Raw genomic sequence first — 20922 nt, 5'->3', positions numbered from 1 at the left:
TTTTGGGTTTTAACTTTTATAGCACTCCACTAAAAGTAAAACTAAATAGATTCCACCACAAAATATTTTAGTACCTTTTAATAAAAAATGTCACAAGAGATAATTAACTGCACTTTCTAAAATTTTGTTTTATTCATTATATCAACACTCTTTTTATACTCAATAAGCCAAAGAGCTTGAGGATTGTCCTAATTTTGCATTAATAACCCAAAAAAATAAGAGTTTAAGAGAAGATGATTATGTTTCAATTTTCATCTAGATTATAGAGAAATGAGAAGTCATAGAAATTTTGGTGAACTAAATACACCTAATGCCCCTAAGACAAATGAGAAGAAGGCAAGTTGGAGTCCTACAACACAAAGGTAAAATCATATTCATTAGTTTGAAAAAGTTGGAAGGAAATTTGGAACTATTGCTCTTGGTTTTTAGACAAGGTACTGTTTCATATATTACTTAATGCAGTACTTTAAATACATTTATGATATTTAAAAAGAACTAAAGTGAATTCAACCACACCAAGGGATAAAAGTACTAATTACAAAATGATTTAAAAATTCAACATTTTTGTTTGCTTTTTCACTTATTCTTCTTCTTCTCAATATTTTTGTTACTAATTACAGAATGACTAGAAAATCCAATATTTTTGTTCATCTTTCTTCTCTTCTTATATTTCTTATTCTTAACATTTTTATTACTAATTACAAAATAAACTCTTCTTCTTCTTCTTCTTCTTCTTCTTTTTTATTATTCTCAACATTTTTTTTACTAATTACAAAATAGGCTCTTCTTCTTCTTCTTCCTCTGACTCTTCTTTTTCTGTTTCTTCTTCTTGTTCTTTTCTTTTTTCTTATTCTCAACATTTATGTTACTAATTACAAAATAAACTTTTCTTGTTCTTGTTCTTTTTCTTCTTTCATTTACAAATCTTAGTTTACCACAAGACCGTGGATGCTAATTAGCAATTAATAAAAGGGGACTTGAGTACGTAATAATAGAACATGTGTACTTTTCTTTTTCAGTCATTAATTAGCCTCCCCTTAAAATGATTTTTCTTGAAAATTATGTAAATAAAGAGACATAGGGATGTTAATTAGCATTGATAAAAAGGGACTTCAATAATAATACAATCATTAACCTCCTTTAAAAATGATTTCTTCTTGAAAATTGTGTAGATAAAATAGACACTAAGAGAAAGGAGATAGATGTTACCATTCAGTTTCATGCACTCCTTAGTAGGTAATCTTTTGTTTTCTTCAAAAATCCAAAATAGGCATTTCTCCATGATTTTTTGAGTAGTAAACTACCACAGATTCCCTAAAATCCAATTATATATCCAAGAATAATGCTAGTATAAAATCATTAGTCATCTGTCACTTCTTGTATATCTCCTTTAATGGTGAGGGAATCTTCCCCTATTTGATCTTTTGAACACTTTTTCAAGAGTAGTCCGCAAAGTTGTGGATTTCCCTCTTATGTGGAAGAGTTGAAGCCTTGTAGATAAGTGCGCATGCCCAATGAAATTTTACAAGATAAATTGTTATTTGATAGGTCTAAGATACTTAAGTGAGGTATTTGAGAAAGGCCGGCAAGAATTTTACTAATAAGCTGATTTTGAGACAAATCAAGAACATCTCATACTTTCAATTGACCAATTGCAAGACGGATTAATTCTATCAAATTATTTCATGATAAATTCAATGAAATCAATTCTAAAAGATTACTTACTTCTTTAGGAATTTCCCCTCTTAGTTTAGTGTTTGAAAGATCAATACTTTTTATAAGAGCCTTAGCATTACAACTCTTTAAAATAAGGGATTGTATAATTATATCTAATGACTAAATTCTCATTCTTATCCATGACACTGAAATTGTTAAAACATCCTGATATCATTCTTGAGATATTATTGCTATGTGAATACTTTTGAGTTGACACAAATCCAAAAGTATACTTCTATTAAATCTATTATATCTTCAATTAAGAATAATCAAATTTGATAGACGTCTTCCTATCCAAGATGGTATTTTCTCTGTTGATCCATTTTTGCCAAATCAATAGCCCTTAATTTGTATAATTCTTCAAAGACAAGCAATTCTCCCAATAAATTTATATTATGCAAGGAGTTTGTCTGATATCAATTTTCCCGGAAAATTTGTTCTTTCAAATTAAGAACTACTCTGCGCGTGCTCAAGAATTAGGTAGCTCTCCAACAATAGGTTATTTTAGAGGTCGAGATAGGTCAAAGCTCCAGAACTAACTGCACACAATAAAGAAATTGACCCTGAAACATATTTTTAGACAAATCCAATCATGCAGCTCGAAAAAAGTAGTGGTATTAAGCCCTCAAACTCATATCCATTTGAGCGAAATGAGCAAATCCTAATGAGAAATTCAGCACAATTTCAATGATCTGATTATTGGAAATATTTAACCAATAAATGTTGGAACTGAAATTCCAAAACCAATTGGGAATGACATCTGAAATTCCACAATTTGAGATGTCAAGCCAACCAACACCCTTTTGAGTTCGAAACCGACCTGGAAACGTCGGGCCCAATTTGCAGGAGGCTAAGATTGTAAAAGTTGAAACTGGGGAACCCAGTACGAGCCCAATTTGCTCCCTCTCACGACATATGTGGCTTTGAGGATGAGAAAGGGGCTGGGCCTTACTTCGTTTGGATTGAGTAGTTCACCGTTATGGTCCGATGCTGAGTGTTTTTTTGTTGAAGACCCCAGATATTTCTTGGTTAAGACGCCCATTCGATTCTAGTTTTTGGTCCCTTTTATTTTGGGTTCTATTTAGTAATGTTTGATTGTGAGTTTTATTATTTGTGCATTTGATGTGTGATAATATATTTACATAGCATAAGTTTGTATTATTTTTTTACTATTTTATTTGCAATATTTTCTAGTTATGGTATTGTGATTTCATTTTTAATATTTGCATGAAATATTTTTGTTGATTTTTTGTAATTATTTATGGGAGCCTGCAGATATTTCCCTACAATATATGAAGCCATATGAATATGGAACAAAGGTTATGTACTCCACATGATCAGCAAGAATCCAACAATTATTTTAATAACAAATCCTTTTAGGATTCTTTTAAGCTTATAAAAAATAAGATCCAATTACAATACTAAAGTGTATATATATATTTTTTTATACGTATAAATGGCTCATATATATTAGGTGGTGCCATGCCCCATTGTTTATACATCGGTCTCATTTGTTTATACCTTTATACATTTTTTTTTTTGTTTGTATCCTTATTTACAATCTAAATTTTATCATATACATTCAATGGTTCACAAATTTGGAGTTTAAAAGGTACCACTTCGTAATCTTAGTATTTTCCTAAAATTTGTGGTGGAGAATCTTTTATAGCCATCTTAGCCTTCATTAAAGTAAAATAGAATAAAGCTAGCCTACATATTAGCTTGTGAATCAAATCTTTAATCAAGTTTTTGAGAATTGAACATTAACAGAAGGGTGGATGCTGAAAAAATAAGAATGGGAATATAGCTTCAAAAATTAGAATATGAAAGTTTTTTTGGCTAAGTTGAAGAGAGAGAGAGAGAGAGAGAGAGAGAGAGAGAGAGAGAGAGAGAGAGAATCATGTATGCCATCCGATGAGGGTCCAACTGAATTTTAATCATCTGGAGTTAGAAAAAGATCCTTCTTTAAGAGCCTAATGTACTTGTGAAATTATGGAGAAGTTAATATCACCTTTTCCTGGATTTGGGTGCAGAGAAAACATGGGAAATGCAGGTAGGAAAAACAAAGTTTGAGTCAAGTTGAACTCAGTCAAACCTAGTGTTCTATTAGAATTCAGAGCTCTGATTTCTTCTCTTTCTATGTTTTTCTAAATTATCGAAACAACCAAATGGATGAGATACGACCTCTATCAAATCCCATAGAGTTCCTCTTTGTTTCTCCTTATGAATTAATGATGCAAACAGCATTTCTCTGTTTCCTGTCTTCAGGTAGAGAGAAGAACATTACAACTTCTCAATTCATTTTCCAGCAGTCATAATGCATACAGAAGATGACTATATATGTGAAGAAATAAAAATAAAAAACAAATGAGGGATGGTTTCGAAGAATTCTATCATGAACAAAAATTCAACATTAGTTTCCATATTTTATGTTCATCACTTATTCATTTTGATCAATTCCATTCTCTGGGTATACCATAGAATGTATAAAGAAAGGGAACTTTGTTCTGCCTAGCTAGTGCATTAATATCCATAGAGAGAACAAGAGAGAGTTTGCAAGTGGATACAATGTTAAGTTACCTTCCATCTAGGCTAATTGTAATATTAGCATTACATGAGGAAATTGATACATCAACTGGATTGTTCTCCCGATCCTCAGCTGACATTTCATGAGAATAAAGAGTAGGCTTAGGAGGCATTTGCAAGAGCTCAACATCACCTTCTAGCATCTCTAGTGCTTTGCTCATGGAAGGACGGTCCATGGGCTTCATCTGCACACACCACAATGCAACTATGACCATCTTCAATATATATTTCATATCCTCTTCTTTGGCATCTCCAATTTCAATGGCTTTTCCCTGCTTGATTTTGTCATAAATCCATGATGGGAAGTAAATTTCATTTAGATTCTCTTCATGTACACTCACATGTCTCCGTTTTCCCACTATTTCCATCAATAACATTCCAAAACTATAAACATCAGCTTTATGCGACACACCTCCAATATTTTTATAAAACAACTCTGGAGCAATATATCCTAAGGTTCCTCGAGCTACAGTGAGAGACACAATACTTTCATATGTTGAATACAATTTAGCAAGGCCAAAATCTGAAACTTTTGGAGTAAAGTCTTCATCCAAAAGAATATTGTGAGGCTTGATATCAAAATGTAGAATTTGCATGTCACACCCTTCATGTAAGTATTCAATCCTGCGTCCTACTCCAATTGCAATCTTATATAATCTATCCTAACTCAAATGAATTCCCTTTTCTCTTTCAATGAAGATGAACTTATCAAGAGACCCATTTGGCATAAAGTCATATATAAGGGCCCATTTTGATCCTTCTACGCAAAACCCAACAAGTCTTACCACGTTAACATGGTGAATTCTTCCAATTGTAGCGACTTCACTAATGAAATCTTGTCCATTAGATTTTGACATGATTAACACTTTTACTGCTATAGCACGACCACTTTGAAGCTTTCCTTTATATACAGAACCAAAACCTCCTTGGCCTAATTTATTCTTGAAATTATTGGTCATATTCTTTAATTGTGAATACGAGTACTTGATAGGTTGGAAATTTCTCTGATTTTGTAGAAATTCTTCAATATTATTGTCTACTGACAAGTGCCTCTGTCGAAACATGTAGAATAAACAGCCAAACAGGCAAGATATCCCAAGCACAGTGCGCCCTCCAATGAATATTATGACTAATAGATCAACATAAAAAGGAAAAAAATATTTTAGGACAAGCTTTATAACTTGTGCTCAGTTATCAAATCCAACAAAGTACAATGGGAAAGAAAATAAGGTGCATTTGCTTGCACAAACTTTAATCCTTGGATTCCTTAATTCCAATTTATATTTCATCCTACCGGATGTAATTTATTTAAATGAAGTAGAACTGCAAGTTCAATTCAAATCCAATTTTGCACAACCAAACACAGAGTAATCCTCTATTCAGGCAAAAGAATTTGACAAACTACAATCCTGAACGCAAGAATTCTAAGGATTTCTACTAAAAACTTTATCTTGCTAATTCTACATGAGAAAATGAAAACTTGGGACGTGGAAATCTTACCAGCCTTTTGAAGAACCCAGACTGCCAAAAAGAGACAAACATGAATTGAATTAGAAATAGGACAGATAGAAGAGTGTTACTAATGAAAATTTCAATTTGTAAAAATATGGAAGATAATAAAGAACTAGTAGAGCCTTACCAATCACATAGTAAGCAGAAGTGACATCAATATATTTTTTAAGTCCTGCATCATTAAGAACAATTATATAATTGTTCGAGTAATAGGGTTAATAGAGAAACACAAACAATTACGAAGAAGATGAATATATAATCTCTCATTTATATTCAATATTGCATTATCGATCTCTTATATTCACATTTAATTTTGCATTCAAAGCCAAGTGCAAAATAATCCTTCATTTCAAATAAAAAGAATTCTAAACAAAACTTCTATCCTACTTTACAAGAAATCCATGGTGGGAACTAGGAAATATTACCTTGGATTGTAAAGGAAGTATGAAAAATTGTCTCGACTGTTGACAAGAGAAGATATAAAATTCAAATGAGAAAAATATTAGTGGAAATTCTTATGATTATTGTTATGAAGTAATTGCTATATTAATGTAAAATTTAGAAAAACTCAAAATGAAAGATGCTAAAAGATAGAACGTACTCCAAAAGTAGACCATATACACTAGGCCTTTCAACAACGCCAGAAACGCTGCATGATTAAATCAAACAACTGAAATTAGTCATAGAAGGTGAAGACGCTTATTTGACTGAACTGCATATTTCGGTTTCCAGCAATTTTTTTTGTTCTCTAAAACTGAACTCACTTAAGCCAACGCATCGTACAGTGTGGTCACTGATATTTGGAATGCACCGTAGATGTATATTGCATTTGCTGCAGAGGAATGAAAACTTAATCCCCATAAGCAGCATTTCTTGCAAATCTGACATTGAACTAATGGGGGACTCTGACCCTGCCTGGAATTTATCAGTAATAACAGTTATGCCGAAGGTGCATGAATAGGGAAGATCTCTCACCTGCTTGGAGTCTCCAACTAGAGCATAAGCATACGATTGTGAAGAAAAGGAAGAACCATTGGTGCTTGTGTTGCGAAGAGTAATAGGAATATAGTTGCGATCACTGATCACTGGCCTGGTGCAGTTCATCAAAACTATAGCATTGTGCCCATAAAAAAGTCTATATGGATTTACATCATATCCTGTCAAGGAATAGGGAGGAGTGGAGAAACAGTTGCCCTTCTCTAGCCCCGGAACTACTACTTTAATGGTGTAGTTATCGTAGTTGATCTCCGTGACATAGTATTTCCCATATAAGATAGTACGGTTGTTTTCACAAACCAGTTCATATGCAGGGTCAGGATCACCACATCGAGATGGATCACCTTTTAATCGAAAAGGGTTGCTGATGTTTCGGATATGCCCACAAGAAGAGGGCCTGCAGGGCTGGTTTTCACTAGCAACACAAATTGAAAGGAACAAAACATGGAGTAGTACCTGTTGGAAAATTTTTATATGGGCTAACATTAATTGAATAATTTGTATTTGTAAAAACGGGTTAATGGATAGTCTATTCTATAATGAGCCCAATTAACTAGTGATCACATTTTGGATTGGGTTTTGCATCTTTTAAGTAGAAGCTCAATTGAGTGGCAAGCATAGGCTATGGGTCTCATTGAAGCCCATTATGGGAGGGCCCAATGAGAATCCAATTTGAGTTATGCTAAGTCCCCTCTCTAATCTAGATTAAAAAGGGTTTTTATGTTTTCCCATAGAGCTGCCATAGCTATTATCAAGATCATAGAGAGGAAGACTTAGTTACAACAATCAATCACGTTTTTTTTATCATGGCTCAAACAGGTATGTTCTTTATAGTGATTTCCTATTGTTAGTATCCTTTAATCATGTATGATTAATCTATGTGATTATGTAAATATTTAACATGTGGTATCAGAGCTTGATTTACATGATTTAGGATCTACATTTGGAAATCAAAAATAAAATTTTTAGTTTCTTATTTTATTTTCTTTTCGAAGCCAAATCTGTGATCTATGAATGTGCATGTTTTTTTTTAGTTTCTTTTGATTGTGAAACTTTAGGCTTTTTGTTTCTCTTGTCACAAGCTTCAAATTGATATATCATATGTGCAATTTCGTTGTTTAAATTGGGAGTAATTAAATTTTTAAATTTTCGGAATTTTCTTGTTTAAAGATTCAAGAAAAATTTTATTTGTTCAAATTATTGTGTTTTACTCAAATTAAACTCTTAGATTTTGTTGTTTACATATATTATAGTTGATATGTAGCATCAATTTCAGTTTTTTGGCTCAATTTGGTGAAAATTGAAAATTCGAAAATATGGGTATGACCCCTAGAAAATTCGTTTTATTTTTTTTAAAAAAAAAATTGAGCAAGATTGAGAAGTTTTTTTTTTTGTTTAATTAATTGTTGTAAAGAGCCTTCTTATATTGTTAATGTAAAAATACATGTAAAATGAGGTCGAAATAGGTGTTAAAATAGAGTTTTTCAATCTTGGCTACGGAGGTATGAAAAACCGAATTTTGTTAATCAATTATGGAGATCTTTAAGTTGTTTTTTTTTTATGATTAAATGTCCTAGAATTGTTAGAAACAACCTAAAGTTTAAAACCCCTCAAGATCTCGATAAAAATAAAACCTTTTTTTCAATTGTTTGTAATCCGGGTTGCAACCGGGTCATTTGACCCGTATTGCAGATTTTTGGACCCAATGCTGGAGGTTGAAGATGACCTCCAGCACATGCCACACGTTCCCCACACATTCCCCACTCGCTGGTCAAATTTGTGAGGTGCGTGTAACCTCATCCGGTGTCCGTTTTGAGCCTCGTTTTTTCCTGTGCGTTCGTTTTTTTGTAATCTATTTTTCTAGATATATTATTTTATTTTTTGGGGGTCATAAATATTTATTAAATAATTATTACTTATTTATGTGATTTAATTAGCTTAAAATTATTTTTTGGTATAATTTTCTATTGAGAATTTACCAGAAATTATGCTAATATATATGGAATAGGAGTGTAGTACTCACTCTCTCTAGATTGAAACTTTTTCATGCATACTCTCCTACTTGGTCTAAATCACATAAACTAGTTAAATAATTAGTTTAAAGTGTAATAAAAAAAATTGTTGTTCAAATTCTTGCAACTATAATTGATCATATGCATATATATTGCTAATATGCACTATTGTTGTTGGGCAATTTTTTTTAATTTACCCAATTTTGGAACGTTGCATGTGAATTGTTGAGGTTATTTCACTAAAGTGATTTAACCATCAAAATTTGCAAGTTTATGAGTTCCTATTTTGTTGATGGGGAAAATTTTAGATTAATTTGTACAATTGCCTGCCCAAATGGGGTTATTGTGCAAATTAATTTAACAACATGAGGATATTGAATGAGATAAATAATTTGATAAATTTGTTTGTCCAAAGGAAATAAATTTTAATGAATTATTTGTTGATCTTCATGCTTAGAGAATAGTTGTTTATTGTGGACTCTGCCCAAAGGGGAGTTTATGATAGTACAATTGATTCTTGTATTGTATTGCTTATGATTATTTAAGTTTTTTTTTTCCTATTGCCCATAATTGATCTAGTTGCAAAATTTTGCCAATCAGTTTCTTTTGCTGTGAACAACAATAATGCTACAATTGAAATTCTAAGTGGGTCGAACTATAAGAGATGGAGATCAGACATAGAGTTTGTCTTAGGAATGATGGACTTGGACATGGCTCTACGTGAAGATGAACCTCCTAAGCCTACTAATGAAAGCACTGAATCTATGAGAGCTCATTATGCGAAATGGGAAAGATCGAACCGTTTGAGTCTCATTTCAATCAAGAGGTCCATTGCTGAGCATCTCCTTGGAGGAATACCAGAGAGCAACAATGCTAAGGAATTTCTCGTTGTTGTGGCAAATAGATACCAAACATCTGACAATGCTGAAGCTGGGCATTTTATGGATGAATTGATGAATATGAGGTATGATGATATGAAAGGGGTTCGTGAGTATATCCTAAAAATGGTGCATCTTTAGACTAGATTGAAAGCACTAGACATTCCCATTCCCGATAAGTTTATTGTTCATCAAGCCCTCAATACTCTGCCATCTTCTTTTAGCCAAATCAAGACTACATACAACACCCTGAATCAGTCTTGGGCTGTGAATGACCTGATCACTAAGTGTGTGGCTGAGGAAGAAAAGCTGAAAAGAGAAAATAATGAATCTGCTCATCTCGTTGCTCTTGGAAAACCGAATAATCAAAAGAGAGTTGAAAATGCTAGAAAGCCCAACTTCCATAGTCATAAGAAAAATAAGAATTTCAAGAAGAGTGGGAGTGAAAAGCAGAAGAATGGAAATGCCAAGAACATAGACCTTAAGTGCTATCACTGCAACAAAAAGGGTCATAAGAGGGTTGATTGCTTTAAGTTTAAGAATTGGCTAGAGAAGAAAAAGAAGGAACAGGATATGTTATCTGTCTATGTCTGTTTTGAATCTAATTTAGTTAATGTTCCTTTAGATTCATGGTGGCTTGATAGTGGTGCTACTGTTCATATTGCAACTTCTTTACAGGGGATAAGAAATCTGAGGAAGCCAAGTGAAAAAGAGTCAAAGCTTAAAGTTGGCAGTGACATCGGGATTAATGTTGAGCATATTGGGGTTGCTGTTTTAGAATTAGATTATGGTTTTCAACTTGTTTTGGACAATGTTTTCTATGTACCTTCGTTTAGAAGGAATTTAATTTCCCTTTCAGTACTTGATAAAGCTGGATATAGTTTCACTTTTGCAAATAAAAGAGTTGATGTGATTTATGACTCTAAAGTGATTGGCAATTGTGTTTTATCTGACGGGCTTTATAGATTGTCATTGTTATCTACTTGTTCTTACAATGTTGAAAATAATGTTGCTAAAAGACCTTTGACTAAGGAAAGATCTTCATTGTTATGGCATAAGCGTTTGGGGCACATTTCTAAAGAACGAGTAGAACGCTTAATTAGTTCTGGGATTCTTCCCCGCCTTGATTCTGATGACTTAGAAATTTGTGTTGATTGTGTGAAAGGAAAATTGACAAAGAATAAGAAAAAGGGTGCAACTCATAGTCAAAATTTGTTGGAGATTGTTCATACAGACATTAGTGGACCTTATTCCACTACCTTGTGTGGCAACAAGTACTTCATTACATTCATTGATGATTTTTCCCGTTATGGCTATGTATTTTTTATCAAAGAAAAGGCAGATGCTCTTGAAATGTTCAAAGTCTTCCGAACTGAAGTTGAGAAACAACTGGAGAAAGTCATCAAAATTGTGAGATCTAATCGAGGTGGTGAGTATTATGGGAAGCATGGTGATGCTGGACAACAAAAGGGACCTTTTGCAAGGTACTTACAAGATAATTGACAACCCGACTCTTGCTTTTGAGGATTCAATCTCCTCTGTGGCTGACGAGTTGGCTTAGCTCCCTCCTCCATATAAATATGGTGCGTGCAAATCAATGGGCTTATCCCCTTCAAATCAGAAATTTGCCATCCGATGGCCTTCTTGTGCTTTCTAAGGATTCTCAGAAGATTGTCCTCTTGTGAAATGGTTAAAGAAGAAGAAATTACCACCGGGGCTTTATTGCCTTCCTCTAAGTAAGCATACTTCAACTCGGCAGGAAGGGTCTTCAATTCAAGCTTAAGGATTGCATCCTTAGCTTCTTTCATCTCTTCCTCATCCTTGAACAAAGGGAGGATCACTGGCTTTTGTCTCCAGTTTGACATAACGACATTCATTCCCATGGGTTCAGCTAACCCATCATCAAGATCTTCATGACTTTCATCTGGATTCTCTTCAAACTGATCAAGGATACTCTGATTACAATGCTCATCCACCAGGGTATCTATCATACACACTTCTTCTGGGCCCTCATCTTCTTCAGGATGGATGTGCTTTTGACATAGATGGAAGATGTTGAGTTCTAATGTCATATTCCCAAAAGTGAGTTGCATGACCCCATTCCTACAATTGATGATTGCATTGGATGTTGCAAGGAATGGTCTTCCAAGGATGATTGGAACATAGTTGATCCCTTTGACAATGGGATCCGTATCAAGCACCACAAAATCTACTGGATAGTAGAATTTGTCAACTTGAACCAATACATCCTCTATTACCCCCCTGGGGATTTTCACTGATCGGTCAGCTAAGGATAGAGTGATCGATGTTGGCTTGAGTTCTCCCAACCCCAGCTCTTTGTATACAGAGTATGGAAGCAAGTTAACACTTGCCCCCAAATCAAGCAATGCCTTCTCCACTTGGGTTCCTCCAATATTGACTGAGATTATAGGACACCCCGGATCTTTGTATTTGATTGGAGACTTGCATTGGATTATAGCACTCACTTGCTCGGTTAGGAAGGCTTGCTTTGTAACATTGAGTCCTCTTTTCATAGTGCACAAGTCCTTCAAAACTTTGCATATGTGGGTACTTGCTTGATCATATCAAGTAAAGGAATATTCACCTTCACTTGTCTTAGCACATCAAGAATCTCAGAAGCATTCTTGATCGGTTTCTTCCCACGCAAGGCTTGAGGAAATGGAGGAGGCATGTGCTTCTTCATCATGCCTTCCTTTAAAAGAATTTGAGGTTCCTCATCCATGCTAGGAATGATGCTTTCTTTCATCTGAACTTCCTTTCCCTTTTGTTCTTTCTTCTTTTCTTCTTTTCTATCAGCCTTGTCTTCTTTGGCTTTCCTCTGATCATGCTTCGGCTGATGCACTTCCTTACCACTTCTGAAAGTGATAATAGCTTGCACGTTCCTCACCTTTGAAGAATCCTCGTCTTTGGATTCCACTTCATGTATCCCCTTAGGATTTTGGTGAGGCTGAGAGGGAAACTTCCCTTTCTCATTGACAGTGTTCAAATTTGTGAGCCTTGAGATGGAATATTGGATGTTGTCAATTTTCTGAGACAACTCATTATGCATCCCATCTATCTTCTTGTTCAATGTACTCTCTACATTGTCAATTTTCTGATTTAGTTGAGAGTTGATGGATTTTTGCTCACTCACAAAGTCACCCATAACCTTGCTAAGGCTTATGAGTGCTTGCTCAAATGAGGATTGACCTTGACTCTGTTGGCTTGATTGGGCTGGTGACTGATATGGGTTTGGCCTTGGCTTCCATGCAAAGTTTGGGTGGTTCCTCCAGCTAGAGTTGTACGTGTTGCCATAGGGAGCATTTGAATTTGGCTTCCATTGGCCAATCAGGTTAGCTTGTTCCCCGAACATTTCTCTTGCTGCTGGAATGGTGGGACATTCTTTCACCATATGTTCAAATGACTGACATATGGAGCAAGGATTGGCTTGTTGTTGAGGTTCTGAAATAGCTTGGACTTCGTGAACTTTTCTCAACTCCATTTCCTCTATTTTTCTAGCCATGGCAGCTACCTTGGCTTTCATCTCTATGTCTTCACTCAGACTGTACATCCCCCCTCTTGACATTTGCTGAACTGGCCTCTTCCCCATTTCTCTGTTGTTGGGCTCATCCCATCCACGGGAAACCTCTGAGACATAACTTAGGAAATCCATAGCCTCCTCAGGGTTCTTGCTCATGAAATCGCCCCCACACATAAAAATAGCTCTCCAAAAGCCATGTATCAAAGCCGTGGTGAGGACATGCATTGATGGCCTCCAGATACCTCTCCCAGCATTCATAAAATTTTTCATTCTCACGTGCTGAGAAGTTGGAGATTTGTCTCTTCAATCCATTTGTTCTGTGAGTAGGGAAAAACTTCTTCAAAAAATCAGCTTGAAGTTCTGTCCATGTTCTTATGCTTCTCGGCCTCAAGGAATTGAGCCATATCTTGGCTTTGTCCTTTAATGTGAATGGAAAGAGCTTCAACCTCATAAGCTCAATAGTTGTTCCCCCTTCTTGAAAAGTATTGCACACATCTTCGAACTCCTTTATGTGCGCATATGGATTTTCACTTTCCATCCCATGGAAAGTAGGAAGCAGAGGCACGATGTGTGGCCTGATAATCAATTGCTCTGTAGGAGGAATGATGCAAGATGGTGCACTCATCCTCTGAGGGTACATCCTGTCCCTCATGGACCTATACAAGTTCGGATCATTCCCCTGCCCGTGTTGTGAATGTTGATCCTCTGGCTGATTCTCCATGACTTCTAAAATAATCTCTAATTCAATAGCTCGTGGAGTCTCTATCCGCACTAACCTTCTCTCTTGGTCTCTAATCCAATAGGGCATGCACGGATTTAGCTGGAACAAAGCAAACAAACAAAACAAAGAAAAAGAAAAAAAAACAGAGCATGCGAAAGGAAAAACAGAGTATGAAAAATAAACTAAAAATGAAAGTTAAAAGCTAAAAAAAACTTATCTAAACTAAGTTAAAAATGTTCTAAAACTAAAATAAAAAGTTAGTAAATGAAAAATGAGATAGAATTCACCTTACTCATGAGAAGTCTCACAAGTTACCTCCGGCTGATGTATTCACAGTGAAGTAGCACCTTCCCCGGCAACGGCGCCATTTGACAACCCGACTCTTGGTAGCTTGGCATGTAAGGGTATCAACAAAATTTATACCTAAGGTCCTTACACTAAAGTAGCAAAGCTACTATAGTATAGTGGCTCTAGGATCGAACACTGGGAAGGGTTTTTACTTTAACTGGTGAAGTTCGGAGGATGGAGTGAACTTTTCTTAATAAAAATTAGGTTAAGATGAAAACATAAAAAGATGAAGGTGTTGTAAACTAAACTAACATGAAAATAGGTTAAAAGATGGAAAAAGAAGTTTCTCAAAGCTTTGGATAGCCATGCTTAACTCACTGTGTAAAAATGGAGATTTTGGAACTTTTCACCTCGAGTTGGGGAAGCAACTAAGGTGATGCTTACTTCCCGAACAGGTATGAGTTTAACAACTGAGTTTTAGTCCTTGAAAACTTACAAAAAGGGTAGCTGAACCTCATAAATGCTCTTTTAATGATATAGGTCATCTCCTCGACTTGCAATACAATGGCTCGTAGGAGATAACTAATGAACGTCAGTGGATCTAACAATAAGAATCCACTGAGACCAAAAGGTTATCAAGTATTAGCCATTCAAAGCAAGTCAGAGGGATTAAAAGCTTTACTTTGAATGAAAACATTTATGACGCTCAGCTACTAACATTTATGGCTTGGAAATCTCCATCCTGACACGGGAGCTTCACATGGCATCCATTACTTCAAGAAACTAAAAGGTTTTAGCCTCTCATCCTTGGGGATTTCATCCTCCAAGGATGTTTGGCTACTAAGAAAATGAGAAAGAAAAGAGAAAAGAAACGTATGAACAAAAGTGCTCTTATAACTTATAAAGTTACAGGTTACAAGATTAGATGATGCGTGTCTGAGGCTCTTCACCTCTATTTAAAGACAATAACAAGCTAAATTACAAGAGCTATTACAAAAGCAACCTATTCATTGGTTGATTATAAGGGTAAAATAGGTATTTACAAAGCTAAAAGCCAAGCAAAATATCTTGGAGAACCGGCAGTGGAATAACATCAACAACGTCTCAAAACAGGGGATTCAAAGGAATTTCGCAATGTGCCTAAATCCACCTTGCGAAATTTTCGCAAGGTATTTCTTCATGGTGCGAAATGGCCAAATTTCGCACCATGAGGAAAATCTCCTTGCGAAATTTTCGCAAGCTTGCGAAATTGGTCATTTGACATGATGCAGTTGTCTTTTGAAGGCCATATCTTCCTCATTTCAGCTCCAAATCATACACGATTTGAAGCGTTGGATTCTTGACTTCCTAAGCTTTCAAATGGTATATAGCATGAAAAAAATGGACTTCGGGAAGTGCTTCAAAAGTGCGAAAGAAGACTGCAGCTGTTTTCTTCACTCTGTTTTCTTCACTCTGTTTTCCTCTTCTCCATTGCTTGTGCTCGTGTTTCCACTTGAAATTCAAGCCTGTAATCGTCCAAAATCCTTGCTTAACTCACCCAAATAGCTCCTCCATCAATTGGCATGCTTGAATTGGTTCATAAGCTGATGAAAAACATGTAAACTTGCCAATAAAAATGGTTAGAACTAATTACTAAGGAGCTTAATGAATCAATTAGGTTAAATGAATATGATTACTACTCAAAGGTGCTTAAAATCCTTATAATTAGGTCTACAAAATAGCACTTTTTGGTAGTAATCAATAATGGTATTGTTGCTCAGTATACTATGCCTGGTAGTCCTGAACAGAATGGCGTAGCAGAAAGGCGCAACCGTACTCTTATGGAAATGAAGAGGAGCATGATGGGTAGATCAAATTTGCCAGAATACTTATGGGGTGAAGCCATTAAAACAACAACCTACATTCTGAACCATGTTCCTAGTAAGTCTGTGCCTAAAACACCGTTTGAACTATGGACAAACAGAAAACCCAGTTTGAATCATTTTAAAGTATGGGGATGTCCAGCTGAGGTGAAAATCTATGATCTTTCTTTAAAAAAGACGGATTCGAGAACTACAAGGTGCTACTTTATTGGGTATCCTAGTCACTCAAAAGGATACAAGTTTTATTGTTCGACTCATGGCACTAGAATTGTTGAGTCTCAAGTGGCAAAGTTTTTAGAGTTGGATGTTGCTGATAGTATACCCTCTCAATCCGATGAAAGAGTGGAACCCATGGATGTTATTTCTTTACGTTTGCCAGTTTCAGATGTAAACCTTGATGTTGGAGCTTTTGATTCTGGGATTCAACAAGGAGTTACTGCTGTCAATTTCCCTATTGTCGAAATAAACCCTATTGTGGATGAGATTCCTCCTGTGGAAATGAGGAGATCACAAAGAACTAGGAGACCTGCCTTATCTAACGATTATTATGTTTACCTTGGAGAGGGAGAGTATGACATTGGAGAAGAAGTGGACCCTACTACTTATTGTGAAGCTCTCAGTGGTGATAAGGCAAATGAATGGTTGATTGCCATGAGAGATGAGATGCAGTCTATGTCAGACAATGATGTTTGGGAACTTGTTGATCTTCCCAAAGGATATAAACCCATTGGATGCAAATGGGTATTCAAGACCAAAAGAGACAACAAAGGAAATGTTGAAAGATACAAGGCTCGGTTGGTTGCTAAAGGGTATACACAGCGAGAGGGCATTGATTTCACAGACTTTCTCACCAGTCTCTACCAAAGATTCCTTTAGGCTAGTTATGGCGTTGGTAGCTCATTTTGACTTAGAGCTTCATTAGATGGATGTCAAGACAGCTTTTCTCAATGGTGATTTGAGTGAGGAGGTCTACATGTCACAACCTGAAGGATTTAAGGAAAATGGAAAAGAGAACATGGTATGCAACTTGAAAAGGTCAATTTATGGTCTCAAGCAAGCTTCTCGCCAATGGTACTTGAAATTTGACAAAATTGTGACATCTTTTGGTTTTATAGAGAACAAGTTTGATCAGTGCGTTTACATGAAGGTTAATGGGAGCAAATACATTTTCATGGTTCTCTGTATCGATGACATTCTACTTACTAGTAGCGATGTGAATCTCTTGAATGATACCAAGCGTATTTTGTCTGCTAATTTTAACATGAAGGATCTTGGAGAAGCATCTTTTGTGTTGGGTATTGAGATTTACCGTGATAGATCTCGAAACCTCCTTGGGCTATCTCAGAAAGCCTATATCAATCGTGTGCTTAAAAGATTCAATATGCAGACGTCAAAGCTGGTAATGTACCTGTTGTGAAGGGAGATAAACTCAGTAATGAACAGTGTCCAAAGAATGATTTGGAAAAGGATGCCATGAAGACTATTCCTTATGCTAGTGTCATTGGTAGCCTGATGTATGCACAAGTATGTACAAGACCTGATATCGCCTTCATTGTTAACGTTCTTGGTAGATATTTATCGAACCCTGGACGTGATCATTGGGTTGATGCAAAGAAAGTCATGAGATATCTACAAAGAACGAAGGATTTTATGCTTGTGTATAGGAGGGTGGATAATCTCGAGGTAGTTGGATACTCAGATTCTGATTTTGGTGGTTGTTCTGATGATCGTAAATCTACTTCAGGATACATTTATGTTAGTTGGTGGAGCCATTTCATGGAAAAGTGTCAAACAGAGCCTAATTGCATCCTCGACCATGTATGCTGAGTTTGTAGCTTGTTATGGTGCATCATCTCAAGCTATTTGGCTAAGAAATTTGATTTCAAAGTTGCAAGTTGTTGATTCCATCTTTCAACCCATTGTGATTTATTGTGACAATAATGCAGCTGTGTTCTACTCTAAGAACAATAAGATTAGTACGAGTTCTAAGCATATGGAAATCAAGTACCTTATAGTCAAGGACTTAGTGAAGAAATGAGATATTGTGATTGAGCACATAAGAACTGAGTCCATGCTAGCTGATCCTCTAACCAAAGGTTTAAAGCCCATAACATTCAAGGAACATGTTGTGAATATGGGTGTCATTAAGTCTTTTGATTCTTTGGTTTAGTGGGAGCTTTTGTGATTTCCCTTATTTCAATTATTGTTTTATGTAAACATTGATCATTATTGTTCTGCGACTTGCAAAATTAAAATCTTTTTATTATGATCATCATAATTAAGTATTATATTATAGCATGTCGTAATTGAATTACATACAACATGGTATCTTGAGATATTGAACCTTAAGAATTACATATTGGATGTCACAAATACCACTATTTTGAGATTTTGTGGTGCATTGTTGGTGACATATGACTTGTTAAAGTCAAGCAATTTCATATTGTTTAGAAATTGCAGCAATTTCATTTTGTTGAGAAATTGCAATTACAATTTCATTTTGTTGGTAAATTGTAATGAGGACTGATAAGAAACAATGCATATAGATGATGATCACATGTTGGCATTGATTTCTTACTACACTACTGGGTTTACGATCCATGTCAATATGGTTATAAATATTCGTGACTATAAGGGGCATTATGTTTGTTGAGATTAACATATAGACCATTATAGTCCAATATTAAGACCATGTTGGACTGGATAAGTTTAACAAGATGTTACTTATAGACTATCATTTCTTTCAAAAAAAAAAAAAAAAGTGTGGCCACACAAAATAAACTTTTCTATATTTAACCTGAGAGTCTTATTTTCAAAATGAATTTAATGAATCCTCAAAAACAATTAATGTAGCCCAAGTGGGAGAATGTTGGAAAATTTTTATATGGGCTAACATTAATTGAATAATTTGTATTTGTAAAAACGGTTTAATGGATAGTCTATTCTATAATGAGCCCAATTAACTAGTGATCACATTTTGGATTGGGTTTTGCATCTTTTAAGTAGAAGCTCAATTGAGTGGCAAGTGTAGGCTATGGGTCTCATTGAAGCCCATTATGGGAGGGCTCAATGAGAATCCAATTTAAGTTATGCTAAGTCCTCTCTCTAATCTAGATAAAAAAGGGTTTTTACGTTTTCCTATAGAGCCACCATAGCTATTATCAAGATCATAGAGAGGAAGATTTGGTTACAACAATCAATCACGTTTTTTTTATCATGGCTCAAACAGGTATGTTCTTTATAGTGATTTCGTATTGTTAGTATCCTTTAATCATGTATAATTAATCTATGTGATTATGTAAATATTTAACAGTACCGTTATGAGGAGTACTCCCACAAGTTTTGCTTTTCTCACCATTGCAAGAGCTGCTTTGGTTTTGGGAATCGAAAGTTTCAGAAAAAAGATATGAAATTACAATCGAATGCGCTATACCAACTCAGAATTAAACTCTCTTGCCAGTTGATTTTTCTATACATTGGAGTCATAATCAAGTTTTCTGATTTTTTTTTCCTAGACAGTGATCATTATCAGCCTCCAACTACGACCACGCCAAATAATTAGCGAATAACGCCAATGTACAAGACAAATAAATAAATGGATTTACAAAGAAATATCAAGGAACTTGTGTGAATACAACCCAATAAACTTGTCATGACATGGGAGTCAAGTCCACATCCAAGTAGGCTAACCGTGTGAATACAAGTCAAGCTAGTAGCACAGAACCATTTCTCCTTTTCTACTCGTTATCTTTGAAAAATCAAAGACGTAATCGATACAAAAGGCCAGAGGACCAGCGTAAAAAACTTCAGAGATAAAAACAGTTTCTTAGAAATGGTCCTTCTTTTATTTTCTTGCTCATGAGATTATTTGCAGACGTTGGAGCTAACCAGGATGAATACAAGGAATCAAATCGCAGTCATCAGGTTCCCGTTCATGAACTGGAGATGGAATATTTAATTGAAAAACTTGAGTCCCATTTGATGTAGAAGTGAAGATATATGATATGTTTAGCTATTTAAAGGCCTAATAACTTAAACTTTTGGAAATAAAAATTTATAAGGTTGGATACCATGTTACGTTTTCCTAGTAGGTTAAACCAATCACAGATTGAGTCAAGGCCTTACAGATGACCACATGATTCATTGAACTTGAAACCAAATCCAATTAAAGGAGTAGTGACTCACTAGCGTGGCTGATGGGTATTGCCTCCACATCCGTCCAAACCCCATTTTTAGTACGTGTTCAATTTTCCTTCAATGGTCCCCCAACTCAACTAGCAGTCGCTCATTCTAGACTGATCTTGTCGACTTGTCTTTCTCTGCGCCATATAAAAATCACTTTTCCTTTAGCTGTTCCCCAACCCAACCGCCAGTCAATCTTTACTAGTATAACCTTATCTATACGTGTGGCCAACCTAAAAAATCACTGCCTGAAATATGATTTTTATCAAGACTCATTAGTTCGGATGCATAATAGAAATATCTTACTAAACTAATATTTTATTTCATTTTATTTTCTACGTTAACAAAATAACAAAATTATTTTTATAATAATTTAATCATAAGTGTACTATAACTCTAATTAATAATTAAATTAGGACTCATAAGATACCTAAATAAACAACAGTTTCTAGTATTTCTCAAATTTCTAAAATTCTTCTAATTTCCTTTAAGTTGAATTACTAATTTCAATGGCTTCTCCTTAGCTAACATTTGAAGTCAATTACACCAAGCATCATCTTCAACTTCTTGAACACATCACCCTTTAGTGGCTTTGTAAAAATGTCAATAACTTGATTTTCTAATCTAC

At 35.1% G+C, this 20922-nt stretch overlaps 2 protein-coding genes across 2 annotated transcripts; both read right to left on the bottom strand.

The window, feature by feature from the left end:
- Window positions 1-4129: 4129 nt before the first annotated feature.
- LOC100242322 (rust resistance kinase Lr10) lies at window positions 4130-20098 on the bottom strand. Its single transcript, XM_019226142.2, has 7 exons — window positions 19429-20098; window positions 6579-7266; window positions 6416-6463; window positions 6240-6275; window positions 5942-5986; window positions 5803-5823; window positions 4130-5431 (listed from the first exon to the last, which is right to left on the bottom strand). The coding sequence occupies exons 1-7, from the start codon at window positions 19468-19470 to the stop codon at window positions 4965-4967; spliced, it is 1347 nt and encodes a 448-aa protein (XP_019081687.1). The 5' UTR covers window positions 19471-20098; the 3' UTR covers window positions 4130-4964.
- Window positions 4293-4898, bottom strand: LOC109121550 (rust resistance kinase Lr10). The gene has a single exon (XM_019225985.1). The coding sequence runs from the start codon at window positions 4896-4898 to the stop codon at window positions 4293-4295; it is 606 nt and encodes a 201-aa protein (XP_019081530.1).
- Window positions 20099-20922: the final 824 nt, after the last annotated feature.

This window comes from Vitis vinifera, chromosome 16, assembly GCF_030704535.1.
Source record: "Vitis vinifera cultivar Pinot Noir 40024 chromosome 16, ASM3070453v1".
In the NCBI taxonomy this organism is placed as follows: Eukaryota; Viridiplantae; Streptophyta; class Magnoliopsida; order Vitales; family Vitaceae; genus Vitis; species Vitis vinifera.
The sequence above is the reverse complement of the archived record's forward strand: the minus strand, read 5'-3'. Positions and strand labels throughout refer to the sequence as shown.

Coding starts and splice junctions, on each gene's coding strand:
- LOC109121550 (XM_019225985.1), bottom strand. CDS start 4,898: ATGCAAATTCTACATTTTGATATCAAGCCTCACAATATTCTTTTGGAT.
- LOC100242322 (XM_019226142.2), bottom strand. CDS start 19,470: ATGGTGAGAAAAGCAAAACTTGTGGGAGTACTCCTCATAACG. Junction 6,464..6,578: donor TGTACGATGCGTTGGCTTAA/GTGAGTTCAGTT, acceptor TTAATCATGCAG/CGTTTCTGGCGTTGTTGAAA. Junction 5,987..6,239: donor TACTTCCTTTACAATCCAAG/GTAATATTTCCT, acceptor TTAATGATGCAG/GACTTAAAAAATATATTGAT.